The sequence below is a fragment of the Symsagittifera roscoffensis genome, chromosome 7, assembly GCF_963678635.1.
Source record: "Symsagittifera roscoffensis chromosome 7, txSymRosc1.1, whole genome shotgun sequence".
Classification (NCBI taxonomy): Eukaryota; Metazoa; Xenacoelomorpha; order Acoela; family Convolutidae; genus Symsagittifera; species Symsagittifera roscoffensis.
The window spans coordinates 47,413,411-47,437,015 of NC_087068.1; the positions used below are offsets into that span (position 1 = coordinate 47,413,411).

General features: G+C 37.1%; 2 protein-coding genes across 2 annotated transcripts; both read left to right on the forward strand.

Annotated features, from left to right (window-relative positions):
• The first annotated feature begins 6,473 nt into the window (after positions 1 to 6,473).
• On the forward strand, positions 6,474 to 9,227 carry LOC134852053 (keratin, type I cytoskeletal 9-like). The gene is made up of 6 exons (XM_063868333.1): positions 6,474 to 6,865; positions 7,035 to 7,129; positions 7,618 to 7,797; positions 7,994 to 8,155; positions 8,357 to 8,432; positions 8,549 to 9,227. Exons 1-6 carry the CDS (start codon positions 6,474 to 6,476, stop codon positions 9,225 to 9,227), a joined length of 1,584 nt encoding a protein of 527 aa, XP_063724403.1.
• Positions 9,228 to 10,028: 801 nt separating this feature from the next.
• Positions 10,029 to 10,902, forward strand: LOC134852055 (uncharacterized). The gene is made up of 2 exons (XM_063868334.1): positions 10,029 to 10,062; positions 10,115 to 10,902. Exons 1-2 carry the CDS (start codon positions 10,029 to 10,031, stop codon positions 10,900 to 10,902), a joined length of 822 nt encoding a protein of 273 aa, XP_063724404.1.
• Positions 10,903 to 23,605: the final 12,703 nt, after the last annotated feature.

Sequence of the window (23,605 nt, forward strand, 5' to 3'; positions counted from 1 at the left end):
AGCTTTTTTTCTTCAGTAGTTTTGTTGTCTGTTTCTCGTATTTTGTGGGGTTGCGTTGTTTCGGATTGTTCTTTCTATGTTTTCTTACATTGCACTTCAACATATTTGGTCTTCATAATTAATCGCGTAAAACCACTTCTTGCGCTATAAAAGTGATGCTCGTTGCTCGTGTTAAAGGGGAACAAAAAAGCTAAAACATCAACAAACTATATGTTAAAGAATTTCACGCCCCCCCCCACCTGAAAAATTTTACAATTAGAATTTTGTTCACATTGTTCAATTGTTATGAAAATTAGGCTCTTTTCCAGTCCCCCCCCCCCACCTCTGATTTTTTTCTGAAAGTAATTTTTATGAAAGTCTATTTAAAATGACTTTTCATGTTAAAAACTGCAGTAAAACGTGCCAGCGTGAACAGGTGAACACATTTATAGAACATTTTTAACATGCAAATTGCCGCGTGAACAATTTTTGAACATCTTTGTTTTGTAATTTAACAAGGGGGGTGGGGGCTCTTTTTCCTTTTCCCCCACCTGCAATTTTTTCCAGTATAGTTACTGTTCTCATTGTCCGATCGTTATGAAAATTGGCATGTGGACTAATTAGGCGGGGCCAAACATATTTAGTCTTGATAATTAACCTTGTAAAACTACTCGTTACACCAAAAAAAATGGTGGTCGTGTGAGGTGGGGGGGGGGGGGGGAAAGGAAAAAGAGCCGGGGTGGGAAACTGGAAAAGAGCCGAAAATTGACGTACGGACTAATTAGTTGTCCATATTTGGTTTTCATAATTAACCTTGTAAAAGCACCCACTCGTTACACCATAAAATTCATTTCAAGTGAGTTGGTAGGGGGGAGGAAAAAGAGCCGATCAATTTTTGTAAACATCAAAGGGGGACGCTTTTTTGGCTTTCCTCCCACCTCAAAATTTTACAAGTCAAATTATTGGGCTCTTTTTCCTTCCCCCCCCCACCTCACATATACACCAATTTTATGTTGTAACGAGGAGTTTTACAAGGCTAAGTATGTTGACCAAATATGTTTGTCATAGCCTAATTAGTCCGCATACCAATTTTTGTAATAATTCGATCATGTGAACAAAATTTTACTAATAAAATTTTGCTGGTGGTGGGGGGAGGAAAAAGAGCCAATTATTTTGTTGTCGTTATCCTATTGTTATGAAAATTGACATGAGGACTGACTAAGCCATGACTTTTAAACCGTAGCAGCATGCTTAGTACAATAACGGTATTTAAATCTACTACAAAAACAAAAAACAGCTCTTCCCCCATCTCACATGAGCATCAATTTTATGGTTTAATAATTGGCTTTACAAAGTATACATGTGAAGCAAATATGTTTTTCATCGCCTAATTAGTCAGCATTTCAATTTTTATAACACTCGATAATGCGAACAATAATTTCGCTTGCAAAAACTTGCAGTTTTGGAAAAAGCAAAAACCCAAAAGAACTTGGTCTCTTTTTCCTTTCTGCCCCACCTCGCACGAGTATCAACGATGTAACGTTTGGTTTTACAAGGTCAATTATACAGGCCAAGTTTGTTTGTCTTAATCTAATTAGTCCGTATGTCAATTTTTTTTTTAATTGGATAGTGTACACAAAAATTATTTTTATAAAATTTGCAGGTGGCAGGTGGAGGAAAAACCAAAACTTGAAATATGCGAGGGCTTAATGGAAAATAGTTTAAAAAAACCGTGTCTAAATAAAAAAATTGTGGAGCATTTCGAGAGCCTCATTTAAAAAAAGTTTTCAAGCAAAAAAGATGTCGCTTCTGCTACGCGCTAAAATACTGGAAATTTTACGCGCTTGTGGCTTTTTCCCAGTTTCCGAAACTCCTTATAACATAGGTACAAATAACTCATTCGATTATTAGCATGTAGTATTATAATAATTGGGAATTCACGGTATTTTCGTTCATTCAAGATTATTTTTTTTGCTTTGCGTTTTAGAATATCAAGAAAATATAAAAATGACTTTCGTGAGTTGAATTTTAGGAAAAATTATGAGATGTAGAATTTTCGGCTCCTTTCCACTTTCCCCCATCTTTCAACTTCAATTTGGAAACATAACTTTAACGTCGTCATGCAATAAAAACGGCATAGTGAACCAAATTAGCATTTGTGAACATATCTGCTCTTAATACCTTACAACCTAACATCATGCGTTTAGTTATAATCACACGTAAAACAACTTAAAAAATTGAAACCTTGAAAAGTGGGGGAAAAAAGTGGAAAAGAGCCGAAATTTTCATCAAAATTGATTAATCATAAGCTCTCAAATCGGTCTCCCCGGGCGCAAGACTTGGTCTTTTTTCGAAAGTCAGAAAAAAAAACATAAAATAACTTTGGATACAAACAATTTTTTTCCGCTCTCGAGAAAAAAAACAGGACAGGAATGTTCATGATTTTTTGATTCAGGCTAAATGTGATATTTAAACAATTGTTTAAATGATATAGCAAGACTGCTCGTATAAGGGCATCACCCTGAATGTTTTGACTGTCCATAAACTGGTCTCAAATAGTTTTTGAGCAATGAAATATTGACAAACTATGAATTTTCAGCTGAATTTTAAGAATCGTGTATGGAGTTAGTAGCACCATTTAGCCTACGTCAATTAATTTGGAATTATTTTGTGGTGCGGTATATTTCGCTACGCTTAAAAAATGCGCATTGAGTCAATTTTTTTGAGAAAAGGTCTGAATGAAAATAAAACACTCCGAGCGTATATTTTCCTTACTTTCTTCTAAAGTCAGAACAATTAGCACTCTTGTTCCATTTATTTTTTAAAAGTGACAAAATTTTTATCCTTGCTTAGAGGTTTACCTTTCGTTTTCACATTTTAACTTCTATCTTCTTAAGGTTAATTCAACATCACTAATTAAAAGCAGGAGAACTTGAGCTCTCCAATAACAAAACTCTAATTGACGCAAAAAAGTGAATGACTTTCATATTACAAAGTGGATTGTAAATTTCCAATTTACCGGCGAACAAAAATTTTGTCTTTAGGTCCAATCATTCGGAATAGGTCAGATACACATACAGAAGTCAATCAAGAATTTTTTTTCAAATTCGGACAGCTCTAACAGATTATACTTTTTTCTTTTGAAACTCGGTAGTTCAGTTTTTAAAATTTTTTCATTACTTGGTTTAACTGACATTCAATTTAAAAAATTGTTCTTTTTTAAACAAGGTCACCTTCACATTTAAACTATGTAGATTTTAACCTCTTATGTGAAAAAAGGAAATGGCTGAAAAATGTTTTTATTATGTCTTGGTAGTGATTTATATTTCAACCAAATAAGCCAATTGTTGTTTGTCGTTTTCTCAATTGGGTCAGATTTGTCAAAAAAAAATCTATACTTAAAATGGGGTCTACTCCAGTTTCCCAACCCCCTCGTAAAATTACAAAACAAAGTTAAAAAATTGTTCATAGTTAAAGCAATTTGTATGTTCGAAAGGTGAAGAAATTTGTTCACCTCTTCACGCTGACACGTTTTAATGCAGTTTATAACATGAAAGGCCAATTTAAATTGACTTATATATAATACATTTCAGAAAAAAATCAAAGGGGGACTGGAAAAGAGCCTAAAATGTATTTAAATTTGAAAAAATTTACTAGCGAGGAAAATTTTATGGCGCGTTTTAATTTTGTAGTTGCTGGATCTCTTTGCGGTACCTAGTAACGAATTGCCAACCCTGTAAAGAACTAATTCAACGGTTAATCATATTGGATTTTCTTACCTTGTAACGAATCTGCTACTGCTAAGTGGGGGAAATAAAGAATTAGATTGTAGTTTATAAGTCGATAAGAGTCTGAAAGAAAACTGTCGATGGCAATTTTAACGAAGACAAAGTTTTCAGATTTGCAAATTTTAAACTTTCGGGTTTCAGATTGCAAGACCAACTGTTGGCGTCCTCAGACAGTCTACTGTCCCCCTCAGAATCCAGGCATCTACCCATCCATCGATTCATTCTGCTACCCTTCCAGCTACCAGGTTTAACCCATCCTACTACCTACCAATCCTTAACTGATCGACATAGTCAGTTCGAAAGCCAGACTAACACTCTCTATACGCTCCAAGACTCATTTTGATAGTGAAGTTTGTAAAATACACAAACATTTTATACAGTGATGTGATTTTTTTTCTTCAAAAATTAAAGTATTTATTCATAACAGTTTTCCAGTTAGAATATACTTACAAAGTTGAGCTTCAGCATTTGATTGCATCAAAATGAGTCTACGAGTCTTTCGAACTGAAAACAGCTTTTGAAATTTTTGGGAAAAAATTGAATCAGGTCTTCCACAGACCCAGTTTGAGGTCTCTGATTGAAAAAGTAGGATATAAGAGTCCATGCTCGCTATTTTAAAAACCGAAAAAACAATCGAAAGTGCATACCAACACTTGAATGAACTAAACATAATAATAGGGCCTTCATTTTGCTATTCTTTTTTTTTGCAAAATTTTTGAGTAAATATATGGACCCTTTTTGAGTAAATATAAAGGACGAAAAATAGAAGCTCCTTTTGCACCTCTTCGATCCCATTTTCGAACAAAAGATTAAAGTTTTTTGCTCCATGTGCTTACTTTTCTGCAGAAAAATTTCAAATTTAACGGACCATTTTTGAACAGAGTTTCTTATACCATCTGAAAAATATTGACGCAATGAGTTTATTTTTTAATTGTATTTCATTTTTAGGAGTGTCTTGATATGTGTAGTAATTTCTTGTGAGAAAATTTGCTAAAATTTTACGAACATTTTAAGATTTCATATCCGATTAATCGCTAACTGGTTTTTTCAGTGTGCTGAAAGATGCAGTTTTTGCAGCGTTTCTTCAAAGAAAGTGAAGGAATTTTTGTAGTCTGTGTGGCTTTTTCTACAAAACATTTTCACTTTTTGAGCAAGCCATTTTATCGGAAAGTTTTTATCATCCAAAAACTATGATTGTCTTGGCCTCGAAAGTACTAGCGATTTCACTAGTTACGTTTTCATAAAGTTATGGGTGTTAAAAAAAGCCAGTTTTTGGCCAATTTATGTTCATTAAGTTGCGATACATTTTCTGATCTATTTTCAAGTTTATTTCATTTCCGTTATTAAAAGCAAATTATCGAACAGCAAATTTCATCGTTTGAAAAGTTGAATATACTTTTCAGATTTTCCAGCGAAATAAAAATTACATTTATTGATCAAGTTTTCTCAAATTGGGTCAATTATATCAGAAAAGTGCCATAAATTGTTCTAGAAAATCAGATCTACAAAATCATCTACTTTTTGAAAGTCGATAACTCAATTTTTTTTCTGTTTACTTGCGTTCAATGACTCTTTTCCATTTGTCTGTTGGTTATGTTTTAATATATTAATGTTTCTTCAGAACGCATAAATAGGAGCAGTTTTATTGCCTAAATTAAAATAAGACAGCTCGTATCAAGGAGAAGCCTGAATGTTCCGACTGCCTTTTAAGGTCTATGGAGCAGTAATAACATGGAAAATTTAAATTTTATAAAGTAAAATTAAAATTAAAACATCCCCCCACACGCCATACTAAGTGCAAAGTGGTAGATTTTGCTCCTATTAACAAATCAATTATGGCATATAATCTTCCTTGAACCAATTTGGAACGATTTCTAAGACGGATTAAATCTCCGCTTACTCGTTAATAGCGCAAAATGTATCCCAAATTTAATAGCGCATTAATTGTCCCAAATTGGCCAAAATGGCCAAAGTGGCAATCTTCAAACCCTCATAACTTTACGAAAAATGATCACAGGTGAAATATCGTTTCAAATTTAAGCTGAGGACAACAATAACTTTCGAACGATCTAAAAAAAAATTCCGTCAAAAATGGCTAGTTAAAAAGTTGAAATTGTCTGAAGAATAAAAGACCCACCCCGAGCACAAATATTTCGCTAATTTCATATCAAAAGTCGGAACAATTACTTGAGACACAAAGCTGACTAAATGTTCCAAACTGGCCGAAATGAGAATTTTCAGACATCAGTTTTTTTTATAAATTATGATTGCAGTTAAGTTTTATTTTGAGCTCAGTCGCAAATACGCTTCGCAAGGTGTAGAAAATTTCATCAGACTTTTGATGAAATTAACTAGATGAGGCGCAAAGAAACAAAAAAGCTGGTATTCTAATAATTTGCACTGAAGCAAAGTTTATTGAATAAAAACTTGAATTACGAAGGTTTCATTATGTACGTAGGAATTAAAAAACAATTTTGAGTTATTAGTTGAACGTTCAAACATTTCAAAATTTCAGGTCACAATCACATTTTTTTAAAACTTTTAAATACCTGGTCTACGGTTACAATACAAGGTCGTTAAAATGACGGTTTTTGTTTTGATCAGTCCAGATACATCGCTTTGCCTCCTCCTTGCTGTCACGTGGGATCGGCTGGCCCTGGATGCTGCCCGTGTCCTTCAAATGGCATGGATCAAAGATTGGGCAGAATGGGAGGAGGTGCTAACGTCATGTTCGGCAACAAAAATCCATTTGGACCCCAAGACAATGACGAAGGTCATGATTCGCACGGGGGGCCTCATGATTCGCATGGAGGACCTCATGATTCGCACGGGGGTCCTCATGATTCGCATGGAGGACCTCATGATTCGCACGGCGGTCCTCATGATGCGCACGGCGGTCCTCATGATCCGCACGGGGGTCCTCATGGTGAAGATCATGGAGGTCAATGTAGTCCCGATGGATCTATGGGAGGACCGAGAGGGGGACCCAAAGGTAGGAGTGGTGGGTCTCGAGGGGGAGGGTCGGCTTCAAGGGGCGGAGGAAGGGGAAGAGGAACTAGCAAAAGCCCTTCAAGAGGAGGCGGAAGAGGATCACGCGGGTAAGGCTTTTTTGACTGAACCTGGAGTATTGATATATTAAAGCTCTTTTTTCATTAGATGAAAACTATTCAATTCATTTTTTAGGGTTTTTTTACGTCTGTAAAATGGATCTTTCTAAGAACCCGATATAGTGAAATATGGGTTAATACAAGAATATGGATTTTTTAGGATGATCCAGAGCAGAAATCCTTCTTTCACTCCAAATGCAACTAAACCCTCTAGGATTTCAGAAAGATACACTCACGACTTCCAAGCCAGTCAAGGTGAGACGAGCTGGATGCTCAATTTATTGACCACTCTATTCTTCAGCATATGTGATGAATGATAAGGTATTTGAAATTTGAAAAATGTTCACAAGAGTTTGATCAACTTTTTTTTGGTTTTATTGAGTATGAAAATTGTTCAAACAATTTTTAATCATTTTTTTGGTTTCATTGAGTTTGAGAAATTTTTTTAACTCTTTTTGGTTTCATTCACGTTTTCTACACTTTTTAAACCATCTGTTGGCTATGTTTTTTTGAATAAGAGAGCAGTATGAATTCAAGACGCAGTTTCGATTAAAAAAAGTTTGCAAATATCAGTTTAGATACTCCACCCTATCCTTCAAAATTGAATCTACACCTGGTAAAAAACAGGATTTGGCGATGTCACACTCTGGTCTTATAAAAAAGATTTCCGGCGGAATTTTTTAAAACCTATTTGAAAACATATTCATTGGTAATACACACTAAAATGGCATAAATTGACATAGGTGGTGAAATGAGCTCTCATGCGGGGAACTTTCGTGACCAGCCTCCCCAGGGCAACTACCCCCCAAGCCCCATCAATGCAGGGGGCAATCAGAAGTACACTACAGACTACCAGAGGGGAGTGTTTTCACGCATGTCTCAGGGACAATCTCAGGGACCCCCTAAGAACGGATTCTTAGCCAGTGAGAAACAATTTTCGCTGTTATGAAAAACAATAGGAGTATCTGGGAAACTTATTATAAATATTCATTCTTTTGAGCTTTGATCATGAAAACATAAACTTTTTTGGTTTTTATTTTTATCAAAAATAATCTAAAAACACGAAAAAATATAAGCTTCGTGTGCGTCCTTTGTTTTTGAACTAAGTTTCCTTTTCAGGTCGAGACCCGTCACTTTCTATGCAAGGAGAAGACCAGGAGTCGTTTATGGAGAGACCCCAGAGCATGTCTCCGGGATCTAAAGCCCCATCCAATGCCGGGACCACCCCCAGAGCACCTCAAAGGGGATCCAGAGGGGGGAGTATTCGAGGATCACGAGGAGGTGCGTAGTCTTTTCCACTTTTTTGTTGTTTTTTCTGCTCCGGATTCCAGGATAATTATTTTGCCGGTACTTGATACGTTGCAGATATTCGCTACTAGATTACAATTCAAAATTCAGTTTACCAAGAAAAATTTCAAAAGATGTCTGGCATTAACCTGTATAAAATCAAAATAGAATTTATATGTGTCGATGTTGCTATAGGGTCTCGTTACATCAGTAGTCCTGGGGCAAGAAGTCCAGGGCAATCTCGAGTTGGAGGACCTTCTAGATATTCTAGGTATCATTCTAGGTATATTCTAATTCAAGCCGGATTCCTCACCATTATCGAATCTACTCTATTTTATTCTTTTTCGGTTTAGTCTGATCTGATATTTGACTTTCTTTCAATTGCAGAGGCATGTCACAGGGAGGACCGATGTCTGGGTTTGGAGGTGGTCATCACAGCTCGATGGGTTTTCAGGGAAGTCAGGACGAGGGAAGCATGTTTGATGATCCTCCTGAAGGTGACGAAATGCAAGGGGATCCGGAAGACGATCCAATGATGGATCCCAATGGCGATGGCGAAGAGTTCGGACCCTGGTCTGGCGGCAGTCGTGGCCGGAGCGCAGGTGGTCCACCGGGACGTGGTGGCAGCAGTGTTCGTGGATCAAAAATGCGTGGTGGTAGCCGAGGTGGACCACCGGGTCGGGGTGCTAGTACATTTGGGAGCCGTGGCAGTTCTGCAATGGGAAGCCGCGGAGGACCTTTCGGCAGTCGAGGTGGTGGCAGTGGGATGAGCCGAGGCGGCGGTAGTCGTGGTGGAACCATAGGACGAGGCGGAAGTCGTGCGGGAGGTTCCTCGGCATCCAGAGGTGGTAGTGTAGCGCGTGGAATGACCAAGAGTAGTGGCATGGTATCAGAAAGTGCCGGACAGGGAAGCAGAGTGTCCAAAGAGGATCCAGTTTTCGGCATGACCGCGGAAAATTCAAATGACGACCCGCAAGGAGAATCCATGCTGGGAAGCACGAAAGGAAAGCAGCCTTCGAAGAACGATCCCCGAATTTCGGGAATATCGGGTGAGTATGCTACCTAAAAACTGAAGTATACAAAAAGAGGATGAGAAATTACTTGTTCTTATTTAAAACAAAGAATCAAATGAAAATTTTAGTTGCGCAATTTTTTAGCATTAATTTTTTGTTATAAATATTCAATAACTTTGATCAGACCTACGACTTTCAATTTTATTTATGAACACAATTCAAGATTAAAAATCAAGAAAACAAACTTTGAAACTTTGAGATAACCTGTTTGGAAAAAAAAATGCTTTAACCACGAAGCATTTTAAACCACCCATTTGTGAGAGCAGGCAGCAGTTACCAGTTCAAAGCCTCTTCCTTAGTAAACCAGTACCCCGAGAGACCTAGCGATACGAGGGAGTCTTTCTACTCGAGAGACATGCGCGAATCATCAGGCATGCAAGAATCGGGAGCGAAAAAATCTATGCGCCAGTCTTCCCAACAAAGAGGTTTATTTCAAAATTCAATTACGAAGGTTTTGAAAAAAATTGTCAGGAGCAAAAAAAATGAAAGATGTAAAATCCCTCAGGAAAGAAGTTATCAAAAAAATAAATTTAGGATTAACTGATTGAAAAATTTGGTGTTCAGAAAGTGGTGGAATTGAACCAGATGAACAAGATCCACGCGTTTCCTCCGAGGAGGAAGTGGGAAACGGCGAAGACACCCAGGTTCCAGAAAACTCGATGGAACAATTGTCTGGTTCTCCGAATCCGGAAGGAGGCCGATCAGACTCTCCACCGACGATATCAACTCCAGCTACCGCGTCGCAAAGTAACGCAAGTAGCGCGCAGCCGGAAGAAAGTCAGAGCCAAATGAGAATGACGTCACAGCAAAGTGCCTCGCAATCCAGAGGTGGATCCAGAGGAGGATCCAGGGGAGGTAGTGGAAGTGCTATGTTTTCTAGAGGTGGGGGCCAAAGCGGTAGCGGTTTTGGATCCAGGGGCCAAAGTGGAAGTGCAATGGCATCCAGGGGCCAAAGTGGAAGCGCCATGGGATCCAGGGGCCAAACTGGGAGTTCAATGGGATCCAGGGGCCAAAGTGGGAGTGCAATGGGATCCAGGGGCCAAAGTGGGAGTGCAATGGGATCCAGGGGCCAAAGTGGGAATGCAATGGGATCGATGGGCCAAAGTGGGAGTGCAATGGGATCCAGGGGCCAAAGTGGGAGTGCAATGGGATCCAGGGGCCAAAGTGGGAATGCAAAGGGATCGATGGGCCAAAGTGGGAGTGCAATGGGATCCAGGGGCCAAAGTGGGAGTGCAATGGGATCCAGGGGCCAAAGTGGGAATGCAATGGGATCGATGGGCCAAAGTGGGAGTGCAATGGGATCCAGGGGCCAAAGTGGGAGTGCAATGGGATCCAGGGGCCAAAGTGGGAATGCAATGGGATCGATGGGCCAAAGTGGGAGTGCAATGGGATCCAGGGGCCAAAGTGGGAGTGCAATGGGATCCAGGGGCCAAAGTGGGAATGCAATGGGATCCAGGGGCCAAAGTGGAAGTGCAATGGGATCGATGGGCCAAAGTGGGAGTGCATTGGGATCAAAGGGCCAAGGCGGAAGCGCCATGGAATCGATGGGCCAAAGTGGGAGTGCAATGGGATCCAGGGGCCAAAGCGGAAGCGCTGCTATATCTAGGGGTGGCCCTTCGGGATCCGGATCGATGCTTCGTGGGTCCCAACGTGCTTCGACGGCAATGAATGGCCAGTCCAGAGGTGGAATGTCACAATCAATGGGGCGACCAACCAGTGTTGGTGGTACGTGATATGTCCTTTAATTATTCTTAAAGAGTCAATTGAGAAACAACCCGCCAAAACTGGACGTCATAAAATAATACTCAAACTGTCTCCACTGGTTTTTGAGTGGCATAACATCCTGCTCCCAAATAGAGAGGAAGATATACGAGCCAATTTTTCTTATATCCGTTCCTGATTTTAGTATTTTTAAAATCTATTTGGAAGCAAACCAACATGTGATAAATTTGAGAATTTGAAGGTTGAAATTGATTGTTGGTTATTTGGCAATTCTGAAATTCTCAACGAATTTCATCAGATAATCTGGTTAAGAGGGTAAATATAGTGCAAATGGGTAACATCTACCCTTGAAGTATGATTTGATTAAAAAAGAACCATTTCAGGACAAAGTGCCAGCGCCGCCCGTGGATCTAGGGCTTCTTCCATGCAACAGCGTCAGACAGGAGCTGGATCTTCCATGTCCCAAAGATCCTCGTCTGAATCATCCAGTCGAAAACAGCAAATGTAGACCAAACTACAGAAAAATGAGAAGACAAACAGCATGGAAAACTTTTTAGTGGAATGTTTCGTGTACTAATTGAAAAATGTTAAATTTTTGTACGTTCGAAGGCTAATTTTCCCTTTAAAGTAAAAATAAAACATATTTCTATAAAATGATTTTTTAAAACTTTGATAGTCTTGGTCCAGAAGGAGTGTCAATAACTGAACTGACTAATCGAACTTCTCGAACTTTTCAGTCATCTCATTAAATCGTGTCAGTTGAGAGTATAAATATTTTCAGATGGTATGTTCATTTATTTATAAATTTATGGATTGCGTTCTTATTTGACTCCCTGGGCCAAGCTTTTCAAAGAAAATGTATGAAGTGTTGTTTTCAAAATCAATTCTATCTGAAAAAAAAATCTTGGTGAAATTCAACTTTTTGTGAAATTTTTAATTTTTCTGCCCAGGGAGTCAAGAGGGGCGACGTGAAAGTGACGATGAAGATGAAGAGGACCCCAACAACCCCATGAACTTCAGACCCTACCTGAACAAACAATACAAACAGTACAATGTGCAGTACGGTGGGGACAACGGGGGGCAAATTACCCCTAAGGAACTGTTCCGAAGGGAGGATTTGACCCTTCAGTTGGGTAATGATGAGGATGAGGTCGTCAGAGATCACGGGGATGGAGTTGGGGATCCGAAGTTTCCTTCCGAGGGGGGACTTGTTTCGGAAGTGATGCACGGGTGGGGAGATGAGGGTGTGCAACTGTTGGAGGGGAAATTCAAGAGGCAGAATAAACTGAGACAACGAAGAGGTAACATAGACAAATCATGATACCTATATAAAATTAGAGTAGTTGGTCGCAGTGCTGGAAGCATGGAATGTTCCAAAGAACTACTGTTAGCTTACAAAAACAAAAACAATATTCTTTATAATTCCTGTTGCTTTTTTATTTCAAGTGCAGCCCGAAAAGATAGTTTTTCAATCTACTAAATAATCAGCCATGTTACAAGTGTTTTCTAAAAAACAATTCATTATTTTGCCAAAGTGAAGATCAAAATTATCTGTTCCTTGAAATAATGTAATCTATGTAGCAAAGAAATCCAAACAGCTTTTGGAAATGCCCATTTTTGAAGCTTTTTAAAGAAATGTCTTACTTAAAAAAGTTTCTTAAACCTAATCATATATCAGAGGCGCATTTATATGGTACAACACTTAAACCCACCTGCGCAATCATATTTTTAGGAGACTTGCGATACATCACCAACAAGCTAGCATGTCAAGCTAGCCTACAGAAAATGAGACAATCGCACAAAGTCAAAAACTTTTTTCAAGAAAACGTCCGGAAAAGTTAGATCCAAAAAAATTATTAACCGTCTTAATTCTACACTCACGGGACATAAAATTTGCCACTTTTTGCTTTCAGCAAACAAATGAACGGATTTTTTTTTTAATTTTTTTTTTGAAAATATTAACGAAATAGGATTGAAACTTTGACACATTCTAGATGAAACTATTTGGATGGAGCTTACCGGATGAAATAATGAGAAAGCTTAATTTGAAGGCATAAAATAGCCAGTATAACCAAAAATATTTTGAGAGGTGTGGAAACATTCTTGCTCTGGAAACATTATTGCTAAAAAAACAAGGAACGTGAATTTATGGGATCAAGCCGGTTCTTTGGGAAGCTAATAGTTTTCGCTTAGCATCTCCGCAGAAGACAAACGACAGAAAAAAAGTCGAAAACTTTACTGGCTCCGGTGGTTAAAATTTTATAAGAAATTTTGCACTGATGATCGAAAGAGGAAAACAAAAGAACTGTTTCAATTGATATTATAGAAAAATGACTACTTCGATCCATGTACAGGTTTCTCATAAGCTGTTTTGTTGTCTCTAATTTTTGTCCAAAATTCTGATATAAGCGCCCAAGATCTTTTAAAATCAATTTAGTGAAAACAGATAGACCATTTTTTGACGCCGGATTAATTAACTTTTTAAATTTTTTATCTGTGATTTTTCCGCGGCATAGAGACTAAGTTCAGATCATCAACTTACCAAAGAACCAGTTTGAGCCCATAAATTCAAATTCAAATGCCTTGAAACTTAAATCTGTCAACATCCGATTCAGTAGGCTCCTTTAAAATATTTTCATCTAGCAAAAGTCAAAGTTTTAATCCTTTATCTATACAATTCGCAGAGAAAACGTTAAAAACGTGAAGGTAAAAATTCAATCGTTTGCTCCTTGAAATCAAAAAAATTGCAACTTCAATGTCCTGTGACTTACATTGAAGCATTTGCTAGTATTGACTAGTGGCAGGGGCGGATCTAGGGTTTTTTGAAGAAGGCGCGGATTTTCAAAATAATTTGAAATTTTATCAATCTTTTTTTTTACTTCGACCTAATTGATTTTCCGAGCTCTCACAAATCCCTATAAAAACTTATTGTGATCAAAGTTTCTAAGCCGCAGGCAAAACTTTGAAAAGACAGGCCAGAAAAGATGTTTTTGGCACTTTTTAGAAAATTTTGACCAAAAAAATTGGCGTCTTTTCGGCGCGCGCTTCCCCATTCAATTTATTATATATTGGCAACAAAGGCGCCTTCAGAAAAATTTAGGGTCCGTCAGCCAAAAATGGAGATCTCAAAATAGTACAGAGAGGACCTTCACCCTAACATACGCTGGTGACTTGTAGCCAGTAAATAAATTTGAATTTTCATGAAACTGAGCATGTCACCAGCACATCAGCATCACAAATGGCTCGAGTGTTTTTCATAAACAAGCTGCTAACCCCCCCCCCCCCCTCGAGAAAATCCTAAATACGCGCCTGGTTCGGCAATTTACAAGAAAAAAAGTCTGTCCTTAATTGAATACGCTTGCTAATCGAAACCGTAAAAGCAGCTCAAAACGTTTGCATTAGATTTGTTCTTCAGGAATTCGGAAACAATTTTATCGGCGCAGAATTGAAAAAGCGACTGATTACTCATCAATTCCTTTTGGGCCACTCGGCGGAAAACCAACCAAAACATCTGAGCTCAGGGCAAGTTACATAGCTGCGAAAGAGTACACCCCCTTGTCACCAGGAGTGGACACAAGCATCAAAGCATATAGGGGTCCCATAGATTACAACTCTAGTTTCACCCGAATGCGAAAATATGTAGCCGACGAAAACAATCGAAGTGCTTCAGTCACCCCCTCGCCCGAAAACAAAATTCATAAAAGTTCCACAAACTCAATTTTAAAAAGGCCGCAGTCTAAATTTAAACTCAAGCCAAAAGCGGCAGCAAAATCTTCCGCAAGACGTAAAAAAGCTTTAGCTGCAAATATTAATTTGAGAAATGCTGCTAGAAATTTACGAAATTTTGCCAGTGGTGCGCCAAGGATTCACCGAAACGGACTGAAATCGCGAATCGAAGACGAGACTGAAAATCAAAAATTCCGAAGTGTTAGGTTCGATTCCGCTGCATCTGAATCGTTTTCAAATATGCTTTCGGTACCGGTTCCAACTTTTCCCGATATCCGAGCACTTGAAAAAGCGCGCGAAATTGCTAAGCGACACAAACTTCGTGATATCATCCCAGCGGAGCCACCCGAAAAAGACGACTCACCGCCCCGACCGATGTCGCCTATAAAATCGGCACAATCATCAACTGCCCGAAGCAATCCGACAAACTCAACAGAGTCGGAGCTAATTGTGACAGAGTTTAGAGAAGTTTTAAACTCAAAACCAACCGAAGACGAAAAACCAAAGACAGCTCCGATTGCCAAACAAACTTCTGAACTGGATCAGTTTTTGAGAGGCACTACAAACTTAGTTCAAGCTAAAGGGGACTTCTAACGCCATTTTTTCGAGAGAGAAGAAAATCTCTGGGAAACGCATAAACCATTGGAGCATAATGTAGTTTAATATTTTGTAATAATATTATTTTATTTTCCATATGACTCGAAAACAAAGAATCTCATACTTCCTCAAACTCTATTCTTTCCGGCCTCCGAAAAGAGTTCTAAAGATGGCTGAAAGCATTTTAATGTATGAAATGGTCCTTTTATTCTGGACACCTAGTTTTGGAAGAGTCAGCTAGTGCTTTTTGATCTAATCGGGTTGAGAAAACTTTGCAGTATGTCAAAATGGAGTGCAAAAGTGTTTCTCGAAACAAATTAATTTTGGTGTGTCAATTTTTTTGTCGATTTTGTTTCCAACCTGCCCACGAACTTGCAAATGTTTTGTTTTCATAACTTTTTTTATGAGTGTGCATGAATTTTCGCTATGAGTCAAATTATGTGTTCAAGTTTGTTAACTTAATCAAGAAGTAAAACTTTTTTTTACCTTATGACAACATTCAATTATTAAAGGGAATGGTATACTTTCAACGACAAGAAAACTACTTCCGGTATTTGACATTAGTGCCAAGATTCACATATCGAGCAAGCTGAGCTTCGCACCACTTGCGATGCAACAAGGGCCGAGTTAAAACAGCATGACGCTCAATAACTAGCAAAAAAAAGACTTCGAATGATGTTACCCTTGAAAAAGAAAGAACAAAAATCTCAAAAAGTTTTTTTTAAGGATTTGAATTTGTAGATTTTTTGAGAGGTTCAAATGGGGTTGATTTTAAGCATTCAAAAACTGGCGCCATGGTCTTATCGGTGTTAAAGTTAATTTCAAAATTTAAACAAATCAACGTATTAGGCAAACAAACAAACGGAATTAAGGCTGACAGCCAATAAGCTGAAAATCAGAAGAAATATTTCGACAAAATTTAAACGAAATAAAAAACACTTAAGCATCACATCGTATCCACGAGTGCAAATAAGTACTGAATGAAATGTGGTAGTCACAATTCGGAAACTAAACCGAAAGTTTAATCGACAGCCCTTAAGTCTGAAATCATCAGCAAAAAACGTCAGCATAATCTATAATTAAAGAGGTTGTTGTTGTTGTATTGACTTCTTCTCAGTAAACTGGAGGGCATTTTCATCCCTTTTCATGCGTTAGAAGGTTGTCCGTATAGTTCGACAACTAGCACAATCACAGCACAGCTGCCATGTGCACATGTTGCTTCTTGTAAATCGTTCGTTCACTTATCTCCACATAAGGGCTAAAATTCGTTTTTTGAGGTTTTTAGAATATCGATACGTCAATTCGGTTTGCGATTCATGCTGTCACAAAAAAAAATTCGTGTCTCGTTTTCTCGATTCGCGTTTTCTTCAGGTTAAAAATTTCTGCTATCCTGTTGGTGGTACGATAATTGATTGGAATTCTGATGTTGTGTTCGCTTTGATCTTCGCTTAATTTTGACAATAGTAGTAAGTTTTTCAAATGCAAGTAGAGTGGGAGCGGTAGGACACTCCGCAGGCGTAGCTGGTCCGTGTAGTCTCGTTGGAAAGGGATATTTCCTAAGATCCATTTGATAATCCTCTTTTGAAACGACTATTTTTTTCAAGTCTTGTCTTGAAGGGGCTGAGCAGTGTGTTCCGTAGAGAAGTATTGGCAAAAAAATAGATTTGTACAGTCGTAGTTTTAGGAAAGTGTTTGTATTGTAGGCTACGTTTCTACGTAGGCAGTAGAGAAATCTGTTTTCAGGCGTTCATTTATGTGAGTACTCCAATTCAGGTTTTTGCTGACATAAACTCATAGATCTTCTATACTTGTTTTGTTGCTCAAGTGTGATTCCATTTAGAATCAGACTGTTCAAACTTCCTCGAAAGTTATTTTGTGCGCATTTAACTATTGCTAACTTCATATTTTTTCCATGAACCCAATACTTAATTTCTTTTAAGTCGCACTGAACTTCGTTTGTTTTGTTGATGGCCAGGATTTTCAGATCGTCTGCAAACTTCGTGATATCATCCCAGCGGAGCCACCCAAAAAAGACGACTCACCGCCCCGACTGATGTCGCCTATAAAATCGGAACAGTCATCAACTGCCCGAAGCAATCCGACAAACTCAACAGAGAGGGAGCTAATTGTGACAGAGTTTAGAGAAGTTTTAAACTCAAAACCAACCGAAGACGAAAAACCAAAGACAGCTCCGATTGCCAAACAAACTTCTGAACTGGATCAGTTTTTGAGAGGCACTACAAACTTAGTTCAAGCTGAAGGGGACTTCTAACGCGATTTTTACGAGAGAGAAGAAAATCTCTTGGAAACCCATAAACCATTGAAGCATAATATAGTTTACTATTTTGTAAAAAATATTATTTTATTTTCCATATGACTCGAAAATAAAGAATCTCATACTTCCTCAAACTCTATTCTTTCTGGCCTCCGAAAAGAGTTCTAAAGATGGCTGAAAGCATTTTAATGTATGAAATGGTCCTTTTATTCTGGACACCTAGTTTTGGAAGAGTCAGCTAGTGCTTTTTGATCTAATCGGGTTGAGAAAACTTTGCAGTATGTCAAAATGGAGTGCAAAAGTGTTTCTCGAAACAAATTAATTTTGGTGTGTCAATTTTTTTGTCGATTTTGTTTCCAACCTGCCCACGAACTTGCAAATGTTTTGTTTTCATAACTTTTTTTATGAGTGTGCATGAATTTTCGCTATGAGTCAAATTATGTGTTCAAGTTTGTTAACTTAATCAAGAAGTAAAACTTTTTTTTACCTTATGACAACATTCAATTATTAAAGGGAATGGTATACTTTCAACGACAAGAAAACTACTTCCGGTATTTGACATTAGTGCCAAGATTCACATATCGAGCAAGCTGAGCTTCGCACCACTTGCGATGCAACAAGGGCCGAGTTAAAACAGCATGACGCTCAATAACTAGCAAAAAAAAGACTTCGAATGATGTTACCCTTGAAAAAGAAAGAACAAAAATCTCAAAAAGTTTTTTTTAAGGATTTGAATTTGTAGATTTTTTGAGAGGTTCAAATGGGGTTGATTTTAAGCATTCAAAAACTGGCGCCATGGTCTTATCGGTGTTAAAGTTAATTTCAAAATTTAAACAAATCAACGTATTAGGCAAACAAACCAACGGAATTAAGGCTGACAGCCAATAAGCTGAAAATCAGAAGAAATATTTCGACAAAATTTAAACGAAATAAAAAACACTTAAGCATCACATCGTATCCACGAGTGCAAATAAGTACTGAATGAAATGTGGTAGTCACAATTCGGAAACTAAACCGAAAGTTTAATCGACAGCCCTTAAGTCTAAAATCATCAGCAAAAAACGTCAGCATAATCTATAATTAAAGAGGTTGTTGTTGTTGTATTGACTTCTTCTCAGTAAACTGGAGGGCATTTTCATCCCTTTTCATGCGTAAGAAGGTTGTCCGTATAGTTCGACAACTAGCACAATCACAGCACAGCTGCCATGTGCACATGTTGCTCTTGAAAATCGTTCGTTCACGTATCTCCACATAAGGGCTAAAATTCGTTTTTTGAGGATTTTAGAATATCGATAATCCACGTGTACGTCAATTCGGTTTGCGATTCATGCTATCCCAAAAATGAATTCGTGTCTCGTTTTCTCGATTCGCGTTTTCTTCAGGTTAAATATTTCTGATATCCTGTTGGTGGTACGATATTTGATTGGAATTCTGATGTTGTGTTCGCTTTGATCTTCGCTTAATTTTGACAAGAGTAGTAAGTTTTTCAATTGCAAGTAGAGTGGGAGCGGTAGGATATTCCGAAGGCGTAGCTGGTCCGTGTAGTCTCGTTGGAAAGGGAGATTTCCTAAGATCCATTTGATAATCCTCTTTTGAAACGACTCTATTTTTTTCAACTCTTGTCTTGAGGGGGCTGAGCAGTGTGTTCCGTAGAGAAGTATTGGCAATAAAATAGATTTGTACAATCGTAGTTTTACGAAAGTGTTCGTATTGTAGGCTACGTTTCTTGGTAGGCAGTAGAGAAATCTGTTTTCAGGCGTTCATTTATGTTAGTACTCCAATTCAGGTTTTTGCTGACATGAACTCCTAGATCTTCTATCCTTGTTTTTTTGCTCAAGTGTGATTCCATTTAGAATCAGACTGTTCAAACTTCCTCGAAAGTTATTTTGTGCACATTTAACTATTGCTAACTGCATATTTTTCCCATGAAGCCAATACTCAATTTCTTTTAAGTCGCACTGAACTTCGTTTGTTTTGTTGGTGGCCAGGATTTTCAGATCGTCTGCGAAGATGAAAGGTTCACTGAATCTGAATATACCGGGAAGATCATATATGAAGATGCAGAACAACAGGGGCCCCAAAAGTGACCCCTGGGGGACTCAAAATAGTTATTTATCGTTTGACAGATGCAGTGAATCCGATACGAACAAATTTTTTGCGTTTGTGCAAGTATTCGTATAGAATTTCCAGTAAGCAACCTTTTACACCAATACAGTTTAATTTTTCTTGTAAGAGTTTGTGTGGTACTCTGTCGAAAGCTTTTAAGAAATGCAACTGGGTATATCAAAAAGTATGAAAACAGTTTTGAAAACATATGCAAAACAAAAGAATGCGACGTTTCCATTGGAAGAAACTTAACCAAGCGTTAACAAAGCTAAAAAAAACCTGACCAGAAAAATTTGAAAAAAAAACAAGAAAATTCATGTCCAATTCTCCCTCAGTCACAAACACAGGCACAAAAAAATTCTCGTCAAACGGCGCAAAATGAGTCTACTAAGCATATGAAATAGGCTAAGCCCTATAAAATCGAAGAAAAAGGCAAAAAAAAAAATTTAAACCAACATAGAATGAAGCAAACTTCAAAATAGACGGACAATTAAAACATGCACAAAATATGCTCAAAATTTGCATGAGAGGACCAGGATTTGCAACAAAGGTAGTGTTATGAATTCTGACGCCAGTATCAATTACCAGAGATACGTTTCTTGTCAGCCACAGTATGTTCAAGCTACAACGCATTCAGTTTTGTCAACATCGTAAATCAAACAGAATATGGGAATTTTACTGTTGTTATCAGTGAACGAAGCGAAGATATTTATTTAAGTCGAAAGGTTTATAATTTAGTCGCGAAAGCTTTCCGAAAAATTTTTACGCTAAACTTGAACTTTTTGCGGTTTCAATTTCCTATTATTTACAAAATCAATTAAAACTAATATTGTAATATGAAATAAAAAAAAAACGTGAAGGACTTTTAGTTGAAAGTGAAAATCAAAGTCGAGATTTTCCAGCGGAAAAACCTTACAATCCACTTCTCTTCAATTATTTCAATTTCCTTGAGTTTATTGTTGTTTTTCGAAAGGTATGTTGGCTATGTTTTTTTTGAACCTTAGGAATTAGAAGTAAAAACGGCTTCCATGACTCGTGAAAATTATAAAATGATAAAATCTGAATTTCGGTATCCCTTTTTTAATTATTTACTTTAATTACAAAAGGCTATAAAATACAATTACTAACAATCTATTGGATGTTCCCTTTAGAATAATTAAAAACCACTTTGGAAAAAAAATGCAGAAATTTCATCCGATTTTCAGTAGGAACACTTAAGTCTAACAACACAAACAAGAGGGCAAAATAAATTCATTTGCATCCTATTTTGGTGTTAAAGTTTTTAAAAAATATTTGAAAATGGCTATCAACTAAAAAACGTGCAATCTGCTGAAAAAAATTTCCGCAGAGCTGAATATTCACTTAGCAAACACAAGCGAGCAAAAGGTAAAGAATAGCATTTGGAGAAAGGTAAAAAAGAGAAATAAGGAACTCAAAGACATTAATAAGCCTCGCAAACAACGAGCGACATAATCTTGAAAACAAATTGCTAAAACTTGACGAAAATGCTCAATTTGATTTGCGAGTTAGGTTTGAAAAAAATGGGCTCACTGGTTGGCTTTTGTATGTATGAAAAAACTATTCCAAAAGTTTTGATTTTTTCAAAAATATGCTCGGTATGCAGAAAGTAGTCAGATGTCACTACAAAAAAAATGTTTTTGAATCAGAAAAAACCAGAAAAAGAAAACTCACCTATAATGTGGCAACTTAATCAAAAAAGCACGATGAAGGCCAACAAAACATATTCCTTAAATCCGGAAGACAATTTGCTTTAAAAAATTGTGGACTTCTAGCACTACGCAAAGGCTGATTAATTTCAAACAAATGCCATATTTATGAACTGAGCTTCAAGTTGAAGCTAGAACGCAGAGGTTGAAGTTGAAACTAAAAAGCAGAGGTGAAGCGAACTCCACTTGCGATAGAACACTTAAATGGCTAATAAACTAGTCGAAAAAGCTAGACAAAAACTACTGCGTCGAGTTTTTAAATTGTAAATGAATGAACATCAATCAAAGTCTTTACAGGTCCGTCTCGAGAAATTCAATTGGCAAAAAAATGGATATACGCAATCTGTAAAGATATACATGGATATACGGGAAAATACTCATTTACTTTTAAGCGAGACATAAGCGAAAAAAAAATAGTGCCGACGCAATCAGCCGACAAAAGAATTCATCAATTCTGACAAAACGCATTTGTCGGAAAAATAGTTAACAGACAATTGGATACAGAGATCAAGTTGCACTTAGCAAAAAAACTATCGAAAAAGGAAGTTTATTTTTCCAAATTTTTCTAATCCCACGCTATGTTAAGTACAATTGAACTATTTCTTGTCTAGTTACGCAATAAAAAACTAAGTACCTTGCTGCATTGAAAATTGTGATAAATTTATGTTGTATTTTTTGCCAATTTACGCGATAATACCATTGGAAACAAAATTGGAAATAATCACTACGCTCGCAAATGGCTCCTTTTACCTTTAATTCAGTAAATGATTAATCACCCGATAACTTTATTTCAAACTATTTTAAAGTTGGCAGCGTTTCGATTAAGCTGAGCCAGCTAGACAAATCCAAGTGAAAAAAGAGCAAAAACCAGTTGAAATAAAGCAAGAAAACGGTTAAAAAAAACTTTTGCTATGTTTGCTATAAAAGAGCCACCAAATGAGCACTTTTATCTGCAAAGTAGTTGGCAAAAAAGGTGCTTCGTATTATTAATTAGACTCCGCTTGTTTGAGTAAACCCCATAAATTTGTATACAATTTTGAAACCAAAACTATATCTGACTGTTTTCCGCCGTTTGTTCTGGGAGAGCGTTATTTCATTTCCATATCGTAAGTTTTATTCAAGCCAGTGCAAAAAGAACAAAGCTTCTCCAGAACAATAATTTAGGTTTTTCTTTCATAACGAAAATAAATTGCTGTGCAAAATTGCTGATAACAATAGCTTAAAAAACGCTACTTTTTCGAGAACCAGAAGATATTGGAGTTTCATCTGACTGAACTCACTAACTCATGGAGTAACACTTTATCAGTCAACTTTTTTGAAAGAAACGACAATCAAGAGATAGACCGACAAACATTTTTATCGAACATAGCCAACAGACAGTTAAAAAAGAATCATAGAAAGCAAGAAATTAATTTACTTTCTTTTAAACTTAATCAAGCCCTTTGAATTTCGAGAGCAATTTGCGATTGACACTTCTGTTTAAAATAGCTCAATTTGAGAAAACTGGATCAAAATGTATAGTTTTCATTCCACTGTGTAATCTGAATATTATGATCCACTAACCAAATTAGAAGTCGATCACGTTTTTTCGAGACTTTTGACATTTTTGCTGTTGGAAAGTGGAGTGTGCCTTCCTTTTAACAAAAGAAATGAATTGAACTGAGAAATAATTCAAAAGTCTAACCGCTGAAAAAAAGTTGATTTTTATATTATCAGTTGTAACTCATAACTCCAAATAGATTTCTAGAGGCAGGTTGTATGATTATTGAGTTATAACAGATTTATTTCAAAATGTTGGAAAACGGGACAATTTTACTAAATCATCCATAGCTCGAAGACAAAGTATTTGTCTTTCATACTCACAACTCTCGTTAGAGTAAAATTTATTTGATTTAGCTAAACGTTTTAATGAAGAGCATAGCCAACAAAATTTGAAATGGTTCAATGAAAACAATTAAACAAAAAAAAACTTTGAAAAATTTCAACTTCAGAATTTCAACGAAAAAAAATAGTTGCCCTGAAAGCTCTCGTAGTTTCTAGAACAAATTACGATTGGCACTTTTCCGATAAAATTTACCCAATTTGAGAAACCTGGATCGATAGGTAAATTTTTATTTCGCTGGGAAATCTGAAATTAATTTCCATTTTCCATATTAGAAGTCGATCACTTCTTTCGTGACCTTTTAATTTTCGCTGTTCGATAGTGGAATTTGCCTTT